The sequence below is a fragment of the Anarhichas minor genome, unplaced genomic scaffold (genome assembly GCF_050575085.1).
Source record: "Anarhichas minor isolate MPS153535 unplaced genomic scaffold, ASM5057508v1 ptg000010l, whole genome shotgun sequence".
Lineage (NCBI taxonomy): Eukaryota > Metazoa > Chordata > Actinopteri > Perciformes > Anarhichadidae > Anarhichas > Anarhichas minor.
This window is the reverse complement of record NW_027466456.1, coordinates 7,706,136-7,724,922: the sequence shown is the minus strand read 5'-3', so window position 1 is coordinate 7,724,922 and position 18,787 is coordinate 7,706,136. Positions and strand designations below refer to the sequence as shown.

General features: G+C 44.9%; 1 protein-coding gene and 1 long non-coding RNA gene across 6 annotated transcripts in view; one reads left to right on the top strand and one right to left on the bottom strand.

Annotated features, from left to right (window-relative positions):
- LOC142946571 (myosin IXB) overlaps positions 1 to 18,787 on the bottom strand; it is a 49,470-nt gene that overhangs the window by 5,925 nt on the left and 24,758 nt on the right. For 3 of the 5 annotated variants that reach the window (XM_076087979.1, XM_076087975.1, XM_076087977.1), the window contains exons 5-31: positions 16,253 to 16,347; positions 13,777 to 13,839; positions 12,167 to 12,266; positions 11,675 to 11,775; positions 11,142 to 11,271; positions 10,967 to 11,056; positions 10,206 to 10,322; positions 9,857 to 9,991; positions 9,271 to 9,392; positions 8,955 to 9,096; positions 8,613 to 8,808; positions 8,060 to 8,135; positions 6,195 to 6,308; positions 5,391 to 5,430; positions 5,103 to 5,225; positions 4,914 to 4,994; positions 4,492 to 4,602; positions 4,279 to 4,404; positions 3,997 to 4,146; positions 3,719 to 3,879; positions 2,480 to 3,625; positions 2,314 to 2,389; positions 2,033 to 2,151; positions 1,201 to 1,319; positions 541 to 734; positions 334 to 441; positions 50 to 220 (exon numbers count right to left, since the gene is read on the bottom strand). In XM_076087979.1, coding sequence (XP_075944094.1) covers positions 50 to 220; positions 334 to 441; positions 541 to 734; positions 1,201 to 1,319; positions 2,033 to 2,151; positions 2,314 to 2,389; positions 2,480 to 3,625; positions 3,719 to 3,879; positions 3,997 to 4,146; positions 4,279 to 4,404; positions 4,492 to 4,602; positions 4,914 to 4,994; positions 5,103 to 5,225; positions 5,391 to 5,430; positions 6,195 to 6,308; positions 8,060 to 8,135; positions 8,613 to 8,808; positions 8,955 to 9,096; positions 9,271 to 9,392; positions 9,857 to 9,991; positions 10,206 to 10,322; positions 10,967 to 11,056; positions 11,142 to 11,271; positions 11,675 to 11,775; positions 12,167 to 12,266; positions 13,777 to 13,839; positions 16,253 to 16,347 — 4,206 coding nt within the window. Of the gene's footprint in view, positions 1 to 49; positions 221 to 333; positions 442 to 540; positions 735 to 1,200; positions 1,320 to 2,032; positions 2,152 to 2,313; positions 2,390 to 2,479; positions 3,626 to 3,718; positions 3,880 to 3,996; positions 4,147 to 4,278; positions 4,405 to 4,491; positions 4,603 to 4,913; positions 4,995 to 5,102; positions 5,226 to 5,390; positions 5,431 to 6,194; positions 6,309 to 7,635; positions 7,729 to 8,059; positions 8,136 to 8,612; positions 8,809 to 8,954; positions 9,097 to 9,270; positions 9,393 to 9,856; positions 9,992 to 10,205; positions 10,323 to 10,966; positions 11,057 to 11,141; positions 11,272 to 11,674; positions 11,776 to 12,166; positions 12,267 to 13,776; positions 13,840 to 16,252; positions 16,348 to 18,787 lie in introns of all 5 variants that reach the window. The other 2 variants (XM_076087980.1, XM_076087978.1) reach the window with 2 other exon arrangements.
- Positions 4,367 to 7,355, top strand: LOC142946572 (uncharacterized). Its single transcript, XR_012953090.1, has 3 exons — positions 4,367 to 5,243; positions 5,441 to 5,516; positions 6,189 to 7,355. It is a non-coding gene; the product is annotated as an uncharacterized LOC142946572 (long non-coding RNA).

Sequence of the window (18,787 nt, the reverse complement as noted above, 5' to 3'; positions counted from 1 at the left end):
CACATTTGGACTAATTAGACGGAACGATAATGAAGTTGAGTGTTTGCACCTTTGCAGGCTCAGCCTCCTCCTTCTTCATCTCTCCTCTGATGAAGCCATCCAGAACCGATTGGAAGAGATTGACCACGAGTTGGACTTCTCCTTTCTGCTTGTCGCCCGCCAGGTGGATGACTTTGTTCTGGTAGCCCGTCATCAGACCTTTGTAGCCAATGGTGGATTTCTGGTAAAGTACAGGGGACAGGAGACAGAAGGAGGAAGAGGGGAGGCCGGTGAGGAAGAACTCCGATCAGTACGTATTATGTGTGTGTTATGCGCCTGCAGAAAAACACTCACTGGGAGAGAATACATGGCTTTGATAGTGTCTCTGAACTGCATGGTGGCTGTTACAAAGATGGCCTCTGTGGCTGACAGCGACTTCCCCCTGGAGCGGAAATCATTGACCTATGAGGGTCAAAACAAACAAAAAACAAATAAGTAATAAAAGTAGGTAATAAAATGGCCTCCTACATTAAGTAAACATCTTCTTTGATTTTCACTCACCTGGTTGCCCAGAAACTCATCGAGGTGCCGCAGCTCATTGGCGTTGGTGATTTCCCGATCCAGCGAGGCGTTCCACTGCTCAGAGACCCGCGTGGCACGACTGATCTTTATGGTGGGGTTGCGGCCTAAAGCTTTACCAGCACGTTCACCATGTGGCTGGGAAAGAGGCCGAGATAGATGTCCAGACGCTGGGGCTGAAAGGGAGGGATTATACTTATCATCGCAAAGTAATATCTATTGCAGGGAGGCAAAGGTGAATGAATCTTACATAGACTACTTCTCTTTTCTCAGAATGAAGTTATTGTGTTTGCACTGAGCGTGATCCTGCACGGGTCAGTGTTTTCTCAGAAAGCAAGCAGCAGGATAAGTGAAGGCCTGAGAATATTAGAGATAATACACCTGTGTTTTCTTTACATTTCTCACCGAGTAGTCCAGCAGTATGGGCTGGGCGATAAAATAGATTAGACTACCAAATATCTTTTATTTATAATGAAATATAATCTGTTGGATCATTTTTTCCTTTTTACCAGCTTTGGGAAAGTGGCACCCCAAAAACATACCAAAGAACTTAAAGGAATGAAGTTAATATCCCTGCTCTAGTAAATCCTATCATTCTTATGAAACTTGACGAGGACAAACTGAACAGCTTGTATTAGTTACCTTCCCCTCCGGTTGGCCCCTCATTGAGAATCTGAGCAAGCGTCAACTCCCCGTTGTCGGGAGTCTGGGCCTCCTTATGCGGACGTTTTTTCAAAATCTTGCTGAAGAAACCACCTGACCTGCAGGACACAGAAAAACAGGAAGCTGTAACAACTATTCACAGATATTGTGTGGATCCACAATGTCATATCTCACAACTCATTTCTAATAAAAAGTTTGTAACCCCTCTGTGTAACTCCCTAGAAGAGGCCCTGTTTTAAAAAATACCATCAAAACTGAATTATCCCGAAAGAGTGTGTTTCTTAAGTGCCACATATCCAAGGTCTGCTCCAGCACTGTCGCCACAGCAACAACACAAATTAAAAACAAAGCAGTCAACCCGATGCCTCCGACAGATAAAACTCTGGCCTCATGACTGAGCCTTAAGTGTTCATTTCTGGCATATAAATCCATTCAGAGTAAATAAAGTTATCGGGAATTTCCGGCTGTCAATGTGCAAGACCACAGAGCGAGCTGGGGATGCTTGGATTACACAAGTCAAAGAGTTTTCCAAGGAGCAATCCGACTCAAGCAGACTTGGGTTAAGATTAAACAGAGGATCATTTCCTGTTCAGTTTTCATTATAATTTATTTGTCTCCGCACTGAAACCCTACAGATTTCTATTTCAAATACTATAAACAAAGTCACCTATTGGACACATTATCCTTTGCTTCACTCCTCTCAATCACCTCCTTTTCAAAGAAACGGTTTTATTTTCGCATTTAATAGCAACCCTGCTGCATCCCTCCACCCAACCACTCGTGTACAGGCCAGTCCAGTGCAGTTCAGTACCTGTCCGGTGTGGACGGGATGGAGAGCGCCGAGTCTTGGTGACCAGAGCCCTCTTGGTGTTTCCTTCTGATGGAGCTTCCCTTTGAGCCGTCGGCATGACCGTCTGAGGGGGAAATCATCTGCCGAACAGAAAACAATTTACAAGTGATGATGTATATGCAAAATAACTGGACCAGAGTCTGTTTGCCAGTCAGGATAGATTTTTAGAACGCAAAAGGTCAGCGATCAAAAGTTTATATTTTAATTTGAATTCCATAACAACAGGTGAACATTTAAAATACCTCTCTGGCTGAAAAAGCACCAGCACCTTCCAATCCTGGAGACAAACTGTCAACTGATGAGAAGGCTGTTTCACTCCTGCAGAAGAACAATAAAAAAAAAATGTTTTCAGAAAGATGCTATTTGTTAGAGACATATTAGAGAATATGACCAGAACAGAAGACCTACAGCATTTGCTTTTTCCTCTTTTCCTTCTCCCTGTTGTGAGGTGGAGAAGGGCTGGTGCTGTCAGGGTATTCTCCATTACTCCTCCTCCCCTTCCACTTCTCCGGCTTCTCCTTAATCGCCCCTGGACGGCGTTGCAGGTTTGTTGCTCCGACACCATCCCCTAAACCGTTTCTGTCAGTGTCAGCGGTGTGCAGGGGTAACGAAGTGGGACGAACAGGACCGACAGAAGGAGGAGACGGTTTTGCCTCCTTCTTCCCGCCTTTGTCTTCTTTCATTTTCCAAGCCACAAAGGTGTACTGGTCCAGCTCCTTGCTGTCCGCCCGCTCTTTTAGCTTCGCGGGCTCCTGATTTTTGCTCTTTGGCGGGGACGTTTGATCCTTGCTGCTGGCTGAGGTGGACGAAGAGGAGGCGGCCCGTTCAGTCTCTCTCTGGTTGTGCTCCAGCCCTCTTCGTCTCCTCTGCTCTCTCTTCTCCAGGCTCCTGGATGTCTGGCCCCTGCTAATAGCTGGAGCTTCTTCTCTCTTTTCATTGGAAGGTGCGGAGGTATTGCTGGGAGCCTCACCTGGAGATGTAAGTGCGTTGGAGGTGACCCCACCAAAGGGCAGTTTTGAATCCGACTGTCCTAAATCCTCATCATCTTCTTTCTCGTCCAGCTGAGTTCCAGCCTCAGCCAGGGTACCGTTTGTCTCCAAATCCAATTCCTCATCTTCATCCTCCAGCTCTTCATCTTTGCCCTGGTCCTCCTCTGTATGTGAGCTTGTATTAACGCCTCCTTCCTCCTCTCCTCTCTCCTCCTCCTGGACGGGGAGGATGTCATCCAGCATCTCTTCTGTGACCAGCTCTATATCTGGATCTTCTCTTGTTTGAGGCTCACTTGCCAGTCTTTTCTCCACCTCTTCTCTCATTTTCTGTGCTTCCTGTGCTTTCCTGGCGGCCTCTTCTTCCTCTGCTCTCCTCCTCGCTTCCTCCTCTTCTGCCTTTCTCCTTGCTGCTTCTTCCTCCATCCTCCTCCTTTCTTCCTCCTCCTCTGCTCTTCTCTGTGCCTCCTCCTCTTCTTCCCTCTTCCTTCTTTCCTCTTCTTCTGCCCTCTTCAAAGCTTCTTTTTCCTCCTCCTCTCTCTGTTTTTCCTCACGCATGGAGTGGCACCTGTAATACAGAAAACATCAATGTGACAGCCCGCAAAAATCGACAGCATCGCCCGTCCATCTGTGGTGCAGCTGACTTGTTCTGAACTGTTACCTTCTGCGTGCCGAGTGTCCTCTGACCAGGGCTTGTATTTTGGTAGCGCCTTGTCTTTGGCGGTGGTTCTCTGATCTTTGTCTGTACCCTCTCCACACAGCCTGGATCAGAGTGGCTGCCTGTCGCCTGCGCTCCTCTTTGCAGTACCTGCGCCATGAACACTAAGCAGGACAGACAACAGGACAGGCTCAGTATCATACTATATTGTTCTCCTAAATATCAAAATGGGAACACAACATACAAAACTGACATGACTGCCCCAAAGAATCTGTGTTTACCTGAATCAAGATGGCTGCTTGTCTCATGTCCAGAAACTCTTTCCTCTGCAGGCGACCTCTGAACCAGCGCTGAAGGAAGATGATCTTATGCATTACATCCTTGTGGAGCGTGTCCTGCAGCTGCTGTCGCTCCAGCTCCTTTAGGAACACCTGAACAAAGAGAACACACCAGAATTTACATGCACAGAAGGGAGCTGGTGCAAACGCGGACAAAAAAGGGGGTTTATAAGGTGTACTGAAAGAATAAAGCTCTGAAGCAATGACAGGAGTTTAGTGGTGTACCTTAGTTTTGCCTATCTGGTACGTGGTGGGGTCCAGGCCCATCTTCTTCTCAAGCAGCGCTGAGATGTCCTCTTTAGAGGCGGCGGCATTCTTTGGCAGCAAAACTCTGAACTGCTCTATGAACTCCTGCAGGGACAGGACAACAAAGATGATACAAATAAGAAACAAATAGACTTTTGTGGTTCAAATCCTAGAGGAGGAACTTTACTGTACCTGGAATGTGTACTTGGCTCCGTAGCCTGACCTCCTAATGCGAACAGTTTCCAGCATTCCTGTGTATCGCAGCTGCTGAACCACCAAGGCCTCATCCAGATACATCTCCTTCTGCTCATATGCAAGGACACAAGAAGCACATTCACTTATTCTCTTACTATTTCGATATACATAGTTACAAATTCAATAATTATCATATTGTTTTGATTTCGGTTTAAAAATAATAATTATGCAAAAGAGCAAAGACGCTCATTTCACAGAGGTTTATGAAGTGTGATTACACTGCAACAGTTTACAACATTTCCTCTGTTATAGTGTCTTCATGCTGGAAGAACAACTTCAGTATTCATAAAGAGACCAAGGATTTGAACAGAAGATATTAAAGAACAAATTACAAATGACTAATAATACCAAAGTCTTACCTTCTCAGCATTGGAGCGGATGCAACGAATGAAGAAAGGCTCTGCTCTGTTCAGAGTCTCCAAGAGTTTGGTCAGAGAGGTCTGAGGGAAGCACAGAAAGGGGTTTGATGAATGTTCAGGACTTGCTGCTGGAGGGTGTGTTTGGCTGGTTTGTGTGTGTAACGTGCCTACTGTTGTAGGGGATGTTACCTGGAACTGGGCACTGATGCTGGGGGGCTTCTTCTTCTTGTGCAGGTGGAGCAGAGACTTGGTGGTGCGATCATGCAGCGTCAGGCTCACAATGAACTTCAGAGACCGAGAATCCAGCAAACTCTGCACAGCAGTAATACAGTAAATGAATTCCCTACTCAAACACAATCAATAGAATTCCAATACAATGATGGTTTAAACTGATTAAATCACATCAAACGACTTTAACAGTATGTTCTCCTTATCCGCCCCTAAAATTTGGGGTCTTCAGTCGTTACTCAGGTTTACCTTGGGGATGACCTGCCTCTGTTTGGTGTTCTTGCTTTTCCTGTGAAAAGGGGAGAAAGAAGATGCAGAGCGAGTTAGAGGGACTGGAGCATTTAAGGCGTGACAGATGGGAACGTGTGAAGCCGGGTTAGTACGGAAGGTTGACTTCTTCATGCGCAGTCAGTGATGACGTCCAGGGTTACACCTGGAAGACGGGATGAATGATGGCTTGAATGAGTGAGAGGGTGAGGATGACAGAGAGGAGGAGGGAGTTTGCTGCAGGAGATGGGATGTAACACTAAACAATCGGCTCAGCAGAGGCTCAACATACACAGACAGACATGCTCTCTTGCTGTCCTCAGCACATAACAGGCTCTAAATTCATGTTCAGGCTGCAGAACTTTCTGTAACATTCTGACATGCCGCTCGGACATACCTCACATGCCAGCACAGTCTTCTGATGATGCTCATGCAGAAATGAACGAAGGTATTCGAGGCATTTCAGCTTTAGCCTCCATGAAAACTAGGTAGCGTCTACGAACAGAGCAAATAGTGTAATGTCTACCGATGAAGCAGGAGTGTGTGTGATGTTTGCATTAGATTGGATCCCAAAATAAGGGAATAGTGGGTATAAATGTGACAGCTATAACTATGTATGGCTGGTTATGTTAAACTGGTTTAAACAGGGTTGGTCAAAATGAGTTGAGAATAGTCTACATTGTTCTTGGCGGGAAACAAAGCTTTAATAGGAGCATGTTCTGCCTGAGTTAACTAGACTGGGTTGATCTGGAGAAGAGCTGACGCCAGGTCTGTCTGCAGACTCACTGGAGGACGTGTCGAGGGAAGCGGAGGCGACCCCAGGACTGCAGCAGCTTGCGAGGGTCCTCACCATCCAACGGCAAGTTCTTAATGGAGCTGATGATCTCTGCATGCATGTCTCTGATCACACCACACACACCCAGTGTGGAGAGGGAATGATAGGGGGAGTACGGGGAGGAGGAGGAGGGAGGGGAAAAAGATTGGAAAAACCGACAAAAGGAGGAAGGAAAGGAAAAAAAAAAAAAAAAACATAAAGTGGGGCGTGACAGAACACCACTTTCAGGACACCTTAGAAGAAAACACACCGCCGCAGTTACCAAAGACAAGAGCACACACTGACTGCAGCATAGCTGGGGGTCTGATAGCAAGAGGAACTTGATGCTCTGCTCATCCATGACAAATAAGCCACAAAATGTAGTCTCCCACTACATGGAAACCACAAGACACTCTAGACCACCCAACCATGCTGCCATATCCCTTTTAAGAACAGAAAAACAGACAATGAGAGAGAGAGAGGGAGATTGGGGCACGTAGGGGCTGTATTCACACCCTATCTCTGCCACTGTGGTAGTTAACATGCAGAGCTGAGCTGACGTTCGGTGTGCTTGGCAGTCTGTTTCCATGCTGGGGTTGTTACTGGCTGTGTGACTGTAAGTTGTTATTGGTGAGACTGTTTGATTCATGGTCCTGGGCACTGGGTCTGGTCAGGTTAATATGGAATCTTTTCTGTGTCCCAGGGCTCGTCCATGCAATACGTTTCTATACTTACCATGAAAACAGAGGTCAGGCAGTGAAGGAATGGGCAACATTATACTGCAAATGAGTCACAATGAATTTGACCTTCTACACCTCCGTGTTTGCAGATCCCAGTATTTTTAGATCTAAAAGCAGGCGGTATAGGGTCAAGATTCAGAGGGCCAGACGCTCTAAAAATATTCTCCATCGTTTGGTTCCATTTTGAGAAAGCTCCCCTAATTATTTTAGTCCATTAGTCTTGGGGCCACTGTATGCGTATGCATGCTTGTGTGCTTCCTAAGCTCCACAGCTGATGCAAGTAATCCGGGTGGCTAATCAGAGCGGGCCCGTACAAAGACCTTCCTATGCTCTATAGCTAGAATAATAAACGTGAGGAAGGAGCGAGATTATCACAGCTACAGTAAAAGATGGCGAGGGAAGAGAGGGAATGCAAGGTAAAGGGCAACTGTGCTGTACTACTGCGTTATATCAGAGTACTGAAATTCATCACAAGCTGGACCATCTGAGATAAAAACCATTTTTATTCATTGGTTTGGATTCAACTCTATTAAATAGCTAAAAAAAAGATGTTTTGTCAGATGGGAGCAAACTCTGAAAATGGAGCAAACCGGTTTCTATTACCCAAAACACATTTCATTCCTGCATGGCCTCATTTCTTCATTCCTTTTTCCTGTCCACCAAATTCACTTACTTCTTACTCTCATAGCTAGCAAAGATGTCTTCAAAGGCCTCTAGAGGGCGCTCCTCTGAGTGATCAAAGTAGAAATCGAGCATAGACGCTCGTCTGTGGAAGGGGAGAGGAGAGAACCGCACACAGTGGGGTCACCAAGAGGTGGAGAGGATATGGGTGAGTGAGCTGAGGTGAAGGAGGATTCATCTGTCAGGGTGACGTTAAAAAAAAAAAAAAAAGACTGATTCTACGTGTCGGTAGAGGTCCACAGTTCACCAACCATTTGAATCATTTCCTTCACCTTCAACAAGGAAATATGTCCACAGGTACTATAGCAGACAGATTCCTCCAGAGGAAACAGACCTGACAGTTGGAAAACCAGTCCAAACCCAACACAGACCAGACAAGTTTGAAAGCCTTATATTTAATTATGTACGTTACTTACTTGTACATTCGGTCTATCGGGGCATTGGATCGCTGAAGCTCCCCTAAAGGAGTTCTGGAGATTGGACGGACAACACCTAAAACCAAAAAAACACAATTAATATGGATTTATCAACAAGTGAAACAATGTATTCATCACGAGAAGGCTTTCTAACGGAGTTATACAGTTTTTGTTGTTTTGTTTTTCGTATTAATCTTATTTAATCTTGTTAAGCCACATAAAAAGGCTCCTACGTCAATGGGCTATGCCCGAGGACCCCAAAATAGTCTGGAGGATTGAGAATTGCACGGCAAATATCTTAAGCTCCTCGAGCCTCACATTTCTCCATTTTCCTCTCTGTGCTGACCTGCGAGGCTAATTACAGAGCAGAGAAACTGCATTGCTCTGAAGCTGTGGTATAAGATGCATAAGTGGAGAGAAGGCAGCTAGTGTGTGAAACATTTGTAAATGTACTATAATACATCTACCTATAAAGAAACCACTGAACTTTTGTGTTCTATGAATATTAGTCTGAATAATAGGACGGGCTGACACTGTCACACCAATAATGTACCTGAAGTTTTGGCGGCCCAGGAGCGGCCAGCTTCATTAAAAGCAGCAATGCCTCTGATGGTGGCGCGCAGGATGCCCCATCGAAACATGGCCACCGGGTCCATGCCGATGAGTTGCCGCACATAGGCGCGGTCACTACTCCGTAGCAACGCCACGATGTCTGGACGCATGTGGTCTGTGTTCTTCTCACGGAAATCCTGGGGAGGGCAAATTATCCAAGAACGTTAAAAAAACGGCACCATCAGCACACGAACGCATCGGTCTCGTCACATTCAAGTGTAAATAGGGAAAGTTTAAACCCTTTTGCTTGTGTTACCTCGTCTTCTCTGTCCGCCCTCCTTACCTTGATTTGATATTTAACTTTCCCAGCAAAGTGTCGAATGACAAAGGCAGGCTCCATGACTGGTGTGGGGACAAAGTAATTGTTCCCCTGGTGCTGTTGCTTGAATTTGGCTAGTAATGTCTCATCTGTGGCATGGGGAAAGCTGGAGCACAGCACAGAGAGAGAGGAAAAGGGGAACGAAGATTAATAGAAATAGGTGAAGATTTTTTGTTTGTTATATATATACAGCTTCAACTGAATGAAACTAAAGTTCATTCCTACTCTCAGCCACGAGACACGATTGCAATGGTGCGAATTCGTCTGTAGCTGTTCTTACTTGCTCTCCTCATCCAGCAGGTAAAGCAGGCCAGTGGGCTTCTTGCTGATCAGATGGATACAGCCCACATTGTCTGTGTAGTCGATGTTGTGCCAGGTGATTCCCTCTGCTTGGTACTCCTCCTGGTTGAGGCAGAACAGAACATTTTTGTGAATAATCTCCTCGATGAAATAAAGTCACGTTAAGAAGTTTGACAATTTCAATAATAAGCTTATGACCTGAATTATTTAAACTTTTGGTCTCAAATAAAATGAAATACAGAACAGATGTAATTCTTATACGTGTTGGCTAAATATGCAGAAGTATACCGTTTTAGTCAAGTTTGGCTAAATAACTAAATATTTTGACAGTAAATTAAACTTCGTATTCCTGTTGCTGTGAAGGATAGGATAAACTAGCATGAACTAGCGTGTAACCTTTTCTCTCTTCAGAGAGAAAATGTTTGGATGAGTCACCATGCAAGTAGTCATTATTATAAACACAGAGCAGGGAAGAGAATCGTACGTTTGGAATCTTCTGATGGGGAGTTGTTAGGTGCGTCATGTAGAAAGATTTGAGGGAAGGCAAACAAAACGCAACCACTCACCTGCTCCAGATTGAAGATGTGATGGTTGAAGTAATACTGCAGCTGCTCGTTTGCATAGTTGATGCAGAACTGCTCAAAGCTGTTGGTCTCAAAGTCCTCAAACCCAAAAATGTCCAGGACACCGATGGACAAACACTGGAAAAGAGGACCAACCGAACACCAGTGAGGAGAAGGAAGGGGAATGCATACCATCCAAATACAACAATATTTATAGCATTTAATGACGTAGAGTGTTCTTCTGTAGCATCAAAATGAAGTTCCTTCAAGTATGTAAGCAGAGGGAATCTTTAATTTGCACTATTTGTGTGCTGCTGCTGTGTGTGTGTGTGTGTGTGTGTGTGTGTCTTACTGGAACAGATTCCTCCATATCTTTCTTGTTAAGCAGTGCGTGATTGATGCGGAGGACGATCCAGTCAAACAAGGCGCTGTACAGAGATTTGGCCATGGAGTCTCTGGCCGTGATAGCCTGACGGGAGAAAGAGGCAAACAAAAACTTCAATAAACCTAAAAGAACGGCTGCAAAGGTGCCATTTTATCAGTGGTGGTAGAAGTACTAAAGTAAAAGTAGCAATACCACAGTGGAGAAATTATCTGTCACGAGTCTTGCATTTGCGGCCCATTTTAAAATAACAGTATTATTAATATATTAGTATATTATATTATATTAGTGATGCATTGAATTTATTTACTTCATATACTGCTGGGTAGCTTGTGAATATCCCCCAGAGAAATCTAAATCTATAATATTACATCATAATTAATTTAAAAGAGGAAATATTTCCTCTGAGATGTAGTGGAAGTACAAGTAGCAGCAAACAGTACTATAGTACAGTACTTGAGCTAATGTACTTAGTTACTCCCACCACTGCATGTCATAGTGTGCTTTGGAAACAGAATATAGTAGAACAGAAGTCTAAATGAGGGCTTTATTTAGAAAAGAAAGCAGAGAAAGGGAGAACATTAAAGGAGTGACATGAAGAAGAGATCTACTGTTTGTGTGGTATCAGTAAGGAAGGAAGACGCAGACGCACAAGGCCCCGAATTAGTGTACGGCTGGACACTATAATAGTGATAACAGGTGACAGAGATGTCTTCATGGCTGGTGCCTACCTCAGAGTGGCTGTAGGAGAGGATCAGCTTGTCGTTGACCGTCACCGTTTTCCTCTTCGTCAGCGCCTCCACCAGCAGCTCCTCTTTAACCTGAGAGGGAACCCACACAGGTTAATGCTGACAGTCACAGACAAGTAAAGAATGGAGTCACAAAAGAAAGAAACGCATACGTTACCTTCAGCAGGTCAGACAGCGTAGCCAGGACCTCTGGCGGTCCCACATCCAAACCCTCGTCTCGGCCCGTCGAGTTACTCCTGTAGGTCACGTTGCCCAGATACAAGATGGCCGAAAGCACTGAAAAGATCCTGCAACACAGTCACAGAAATTGCGTAAGCCGAAAGTGACAATGCAGTCGCATGACAAATGCAGGAACGGTGCTTCACATGCTGTTCTATTTATGATCAATAACTAGTGAACAGAATGGAAGCATTGTATGGGGCTGCATCCACACACTGTTTCTAATAACCAGATACATTAGCCAATTAGATGCAGCTATTATTGTGGTGTTGGTGCTCTAAACAGTCTCTTTGTTGTCATTTATATTTTTGGTAATGTGAGTCAACGCTCAGACCACAATAACCTCAGTTTTCAGGACTGAGTGGAAAAACGCTTAAGGGTAGATTTGCAAAACAATCCCTTCAACATGTCTGGAAGAACATTATGTCTCTTTTCTGCATTACACATAACACATGAACATGATTCACTTACTGTTTCTTGGTGGCAGGAAGGAAGCCGACCATCTCCATTGCCTGCTGCAGCCTTTCGAAGTCATGTCGCAGGTCTTCCTCATCTTCTATCTTGAAGTTTTGCTACAAGACAAGACGTATAGTTAGCGGGGGTGCATAGAGATGAGAGCACAGCATGGAGAGACAGGTGAAGGAAAGAGGTAAATGAAGAGGAGAACAAAGACTGCTTCATTAAGATGCAGTGCACAGTAAGCTGGAAGTGTATACAGCAGCTTATTCAGAAGCTTGACAGTCTTCGTGAATACAGGGTCAGCTGGAAGTGAATTACAGTGTTTCCTTAAAGGTCCAATCACCCACAACAACAGGTTATACTTCCTTAACCCAATCCGAAAGGTTATTTACAAAGGTTGAGCCGATAGAACAAGGTAGAACAACAGTGAATGAAGTGCTGTTTATATCGAATGTAAAGACAACAAACTGCTGGATGTAATGGGACAGGGGAGCAGTACTGTACCTGCTTGAGGTAGAAGTAGTCTTCAGGCGGCAGTAGCTTGAACTCCTTCCTCTCCTCCTCTGAAGCTCCCAACAACAGGTAGTAAAACACGTGGTAGTTCCTGTAAAAACACACATCTTTCTTGAAGCCTGTACTACACACAAACTGCACTCGCACCAAGTTATTACGACAAGAAAATGTATTTTTAAACTGCTCTTCAAAAGGATAAATTAATTATTTTATGCCTACATCATTTGTTTGTTTTATTACCTGGCGAGCGGTTATCAGTGGATATTTATTATGGGCACAATCAGGGGGATGATGAACCAAAAGTGAGCACGTTGTAAAAAGCTAATAGAAAGAAGACAATGGCTGGATAGATATTAGTTTTCCACTCATGCTATCAGTGGGCAGGTTGGGGGATAGGCAACAAAGCGTTGTTGTAAAAGTACACAGGAGTAATGAGTTTCCACACGTATCGCTAAGAAACAATTACATCACACAGTGGAGTCGCAACCTGACTAGACAGGAAAGATGCACCGTCAACAGCAACCGTGGGCTCGGTGGTTAACAGTACACTATGCGGCTGAGGATACGGAGGCTGGACTACATTTTCCAAAACTACCCGGGGAAAATGTGGACAGGAAACGTGAATGTGTAACGCTCTTCTCACTTACAACAGCTACAGTACACTTTTATACACAAGGCATCAACTGCTTAAGCTGAGCTGCTCAGTGACAGGTTGTGGTTTTAAAGACTAGAGTGCTCGTCTGTATCTCTATCAGTATGAATCTAAAAAGGACATCATAAAACATGACTTGTGTAGTTAGAAAAGGCCTTCCTGTGTTGAATCAATAGCACACCGTGGTTAAAGCCTTGCTGTATCTGTAGTCACTATGGAAAGATTCGTATTAAAGTCAGGCTTGTCATTTGTTTCATTGATGGAACAGTTTAACAGGAGCAGATCAAAAATCTGCTCAGTTTCTTCTTTTGACTCATTCCTCAGTAATATAAACTACTTCAATGTAAAAGACAGTGGAGGATTTTCACACTCCGACTGTTCTTCACAATAACCAAAGCCCAAATATCTATTTGCATATTACTCACACAAGTAGCAACCGACATGCGGTCGAGTTACTAGTGAATGTCACGGTGAGTAACAAAGGCTCGCCTGGCTTGAAGGAAGAGTGAGCGGCGAGTGAGTGAGGATAGGAAAGTGAAAGTTTCTTTTCCTGTTTGTACGGCACAGTTAACCTTAACTCACACGACCCAAACTCACTGAAGGTCACGTCACCAAACTATATCAATGCGATCCATCATTGCTCCATTCAAAGTCCTACGAAGTGTCCACAAATGATTGGGTAAAATGATTAAGTTCACTATGGACACGCAGCTAAGGCTAGTACATTACCAGGAACTCAGGTCGCCAAAATCACAGTCTAGAGCACCTGAATATTTGAGTAGACATATGTGGGTGTGTAAGTGTTTAGGCAGATGGACATCCAAAGTCAAAGACGGGAGCCTTCGGCTGAACTTCATATCCGACCATCAGAGGCTACCCGTGTTTGTACAGAGGGCCCCATTACGGTCAGTGGGGGTGAAGGGTCGAGACCCCTCCCGTCCCTCCTCACCTCTCGTTCTTCTCTCTGGAGACCAGACGAGACTTCTCCAGCAGATACTTCTCCACCACAGCCCTGCAAGACAGAGAGGACGAGGACGAAGACAAAAGGGGAAGAAGAAAAACAAAGAGGATGAATCACTTAACACAAAAGGTCACTTAGCTCTGTCCGTCCGTGTGTGTGTGTGTGTGTGTGTGTGTGTGTTTTCAGGTCATATGTGAAAGTGGGCTGGTAATAAAAAAATGAGGGGAGGAGCATGAGGGGAAGTTGGGACAGATGGTCGGAACAATCAAAGAGTGAACAAAGCGTTCAGATATGGTCAGATGGATTGTAGCACATCACATAGCAACACACACACATCGCCGAACAGACAGCTTTGGCATTCATTTATTTTATTTTATTGTATACTCTAGATGGATATGGAGACAAAGGCTACTGCGGGGGTAGAGGTATGCTTTCAGACCACTGCAGCCATGAGATGTGCACTAAAAGCAGCGGTATTTACGCACCGCATCAGGCCAAGGCCGTAAAGTTGTCTAAATCAGATTTTATAAGCAACAGTTGTTTCTTCTTTGGCCAGGCAAAAACAACACTGACGCCGGTCCTCACGGCACACCAAGAATAGAGCCCTGCTGTGAGAGAAACAGTTGTGTTCATCTGCTAAAGCTGCAGCCACAACTATAGACAGCTTAACTGAGACCAGCTTCAGAGATCGACTCCACATATCTGCTGGTTTGAGTTCTGTTTTTCTCAGAATAGTCTGCACTGCAACTTCTATGGCAAAAAAAACTTTTAACAGATATTATAATAGATGTTGCTGTGGGATTTGTTGTAGGTGTCAATGTCACGGTCACACCCGAAAACACTATTTGAGCTCAACTTACGATGGGAAAATATTCATTTTCATTCCCTTTTAACACGCAATGATGATCTATGAACATCTATCTATGAAATACCCCAAAACTAGGCCTCTGAACTGCTTGTACACGTGTCCTGTATTTCAAATGTTTCTGTACATGTGGAGGTAATTTGATTCCGTGAACCTGTCTCACACCTCAACCCATTCCAGGATGCATTCCAGAAAATGTGGCAGTTGTACTCATCGGCTGTCATATCTACATTATGACGTATGCCTGTTACAGTACGTTTGTAAACGTATTTTCAGAGGGGGTTCTGAACATTAAGGGCTGGGGACAGTATGAGACTGTTACAGCTCCCTAAAATGAGTCCTCGTCTCTTCATAGGAGCTGATCTAATGGAGAACAGCGCGCACCTACAGGAATGTTGACAGGAGCCTCTTTTCAGAAAAGTACAGGCCAACATACTGGCTATACAGCACATCTGTCAGCATGCCAGTACATACCAAATATCTAAAAATACATACAGTACATGTTCATGCTCAGACATCTTTCACCGGCACACCTCCTCCCTTTTCTTTTCATTGCTCTGCTCCCAGTGAGAGAGATTAGTCAGCCAGAGACCCCCAAAGACTCAGAGAGCGACAGAGAGAAAAACACCATCCCCGTCTGTCAGTTAGTGGGTCCACTCACAAGGCAGAGCGTAGCAGAACAGCAGCCTTCCCTTTGTTAATCTCCTCTATTGACTGTCTGAATGGCTGCCACTGGAGATGGAGAGATAGACAGGCAGCCTTTGTTACTACCACAGAGCTGAGCGGTGATGCTGCTCCGATACTTTACTGGTGTGAAGCAGCACGTATACGGTGATGGTGAACTACGGAAAGGTGTTTTAGGTCGACTACATTTATGTTTTTTTTTAGCATTTCCTTGTCTAAGACGGTTCACTTTGTCGAACAGAAAAACATCAGCCAGCTAAGATCAACTCTACTGATTGGATTACAGACCTTTCTCCGGGTAAGCAATTCAATAGAGCACGATGAGACCGGGTGCCATTAGGAGATAATCATGTTGGGGATGCCCACTTACTGTGGAGCTGAGCAGCTTTCGCCATGTTTCAAATCAAATTCTATTTCTAGTATGAAACGCTTGTGTTAGAAATCTTATCCCATTAGCCTGCAGTCTGGATATTGTACATGACATGTTGTCTGTTTTTTTAAAGACACTGTATTGAGCAGCTGTTCCCTTCTCTTGATGAGGAAGTAACACAGCTGACCAGACTCTGATACAGCTCCCGAACAGAGTCTGACTGCTGAGATAAAGGAAGGACAACATGCTGGTGGTTGAAAGTTTCAGTCCACACACACACACACACACAGCACAGAGGAGGATCCACATGACCGACCAAAAAAAATAGTGAAGAGGAAGCTATCAGGCTATAGAGAAGTGGAAGACCCTGACGCGCTACAGGAAGAGGATACAGAAACCATGGTTTACATGTCCCTGAATGGTGTTTCACTGCAGATTAAGGTAACATGGCTTGATTAAACCTGGTCTGGGGCCTTGTTGAGAGGTGGTTGGTAGCAAAAGAAACACACACAAAAATACAAACGCATGCACCCGCTGTTACTCACCCTCTGACTACTCCACTTTCCAGGTAATTCACCTGGATGAATTTACCAAAGCGGCTGGAGTTGTTGTTGTGGGCCGTCTTGGCGTTCCCAAAGGCCTGACAGAGACAACAGAAGAAGACAGAAACACAAAGTTAAGTGTCAGCGTATGAAGTCAAAAACAAAAACATCAACCAACAACTCCTCAAGATTAATGCAACATCACTTTGGATGCGTTTCTTCAACATTTCGTCAAATAAACCCATGACTTAACTGGTTTATATGTAGAAGTTAACAATTCAAAAAATGAGAAGGGAGCGGGATGACAGCTTAGAGAGTTGTGTCTGGAGACCAGATCATGATTGATTTTATGATTTCAAGTCTTGACTGCCCGTTTTCTTTTATAGCTGCATCCACCACTGTCCCCAAACATTTTGTATGTCTTCCTGCTGATTGTTTGGACCCTTACTGAAGTCAACAACAATAATAAGAATAAAGGAACTAGATAGTCAAGGGGTTACATCTTGTTTTTAAACAGCAGCTGAGATGGCAGACGGGGGTGGGAATTTATATGTGTGCGTGCATTTTGGGGGTCTTAGGAGGGGCAAGCGTTTGCAACTCGTCCCCTCTTGCCCTCCTCTAACTCTCTTCCCATCAATCTCTTTCCTCCGTCAAAAACTTTCCCCGTGTGTGTGTGTGTGTGTGAGAGAGAAAGAGACAGAGAGCATAGGTCGGTGATGATAAATGAGGTTGGGACAGCAGGTCTTCTGTAGAGCCGTGTGAGAGACAGAAACAGGACGTGGGTTTCTCTCCAGGCTTCAGACTAACGCTAACCCAGCCAGGGGCCCGCAGAGCCCAGCTACCAGGCCTCACTGAGGGGCCCCGTTCACTGCATTGATACGGCAACAGAATAGCACTCTCTTTTCATCATGATGCACACGGTCACACACACACACACACACACACACACACACACACACACACACACACACACACACACAAGGAGAAGTTGACTCAGTGCATGTTAAATAGGAGCCACATTGTATCTTCCAAAGCAGTTGCAGGGTGAATTTGATACAGTGGTGCTGAGGCCGATTGGACTTCGGGGGCACAAGCACACACCTACAGGGGCTGATTGAGATTCCTTAGGATGAACCGTTTGACCTATTTTAATTCATGCTGTTTCAGTAGACCTGGAAGTTTCGCATTCACACGCTCTTTGATTTTCCAGTGCACTACAATTAGATATAAATTAGTTTTGAGACCTGGGGGAGTATGTGGTAAGAGTTGTTGCCTGTTGATGGATGATGCAATAGATGCTCAGTTGTCTCTTATCCGTGACCAGAATTATACATCTTCAGCCTCACCTGGACTTGCTCAGACAAGACTCTTACCCACCCACCCACTGGGCTCTCACACACACACACACTCACTCTCTCGCTTTCTTTCCTTTTGTATGCGTGTGTGTGTGTGTGTACACAAATTCAACCAACTGAGTACTATGCCATCATTTCTGTTCCAGGTTTGAGGGTCAGCAAGTGTGTTTTGGCACTGATGCTCCAAAGTGTCTCACTGCTCAACACTGCCCACTGTGACCAGTGCTGCTCTGATCACCCCGACTCCACAAACCTTGCAGCCAAGAGCACAGAAACCCTGGGAAATGTCTGCGAGGCCCAGGCCGCTGCACCACGGAGGGAATGCTAAACATGTCACTGCATTATTCGTATTCAAACTTGCCCATGAGCAGAACGATCTGATTGGCTGGAAGGCTCAGCAGGTGTGGGTCTGCATATCCAGCGATCGTTTCATGACGTACAATTCGATCTTAACTGATTCCTCTCTGTGGTGAGCCGGCTTATCTGGCAGCCCACTCCCCTGTAGATTTCCACTTCAATAGAGCCAGACTTACCCGAATGAAGTCTCACATCCCCATTCAGCCCTTTCACCCACTCACACACACACACTCACTCACTCACTCACTCACACTTCTCCTTACAAACCGAACTAGGGGAGTGCCCCTAAAACAGTGCAGTTTATGACTTGTTCGTCTCAACAAGCAAGTGGGGAGAGACGAGAAAGCATAAATTACGTAGTTATGTTTGGTCTTGTGTAAATCTGCAAACAAATTTAAAAAAAAATAAAAATCTGCGTGAGGAAACGGCCTGACGTTGTGTACAAGATTAGATGTTCCTGGAAAAAACAAATTAGATGTGCTGTTGACTCCTCGGACACAACTTTCTACACTCGGAGCCGTCACTTCTGTGTTGATCTGACAGCCTCAGAGTTTTAAAGACATTTCTTTGCATAGTTTCAACATGCCTCTTTTGTAATCAGTAAAAACGTACAGCTGGTGCTCGGGTACTAGACCTTATTGCGATGACACAGGCACTGCGGCGTCCTTTAAAGTGAGCTGCTCAAAAGAGCTTCAGTTTAACGTTTCCACAGGCGCTGCCAAGTCCCCCCGACACCGACACCTCACTACAGCACACACTCACAAAGGGAGTCTAAATAGTCCAACCGTCACAAAGAGAGTTCCCACATACACCGAGGGCAACGGCA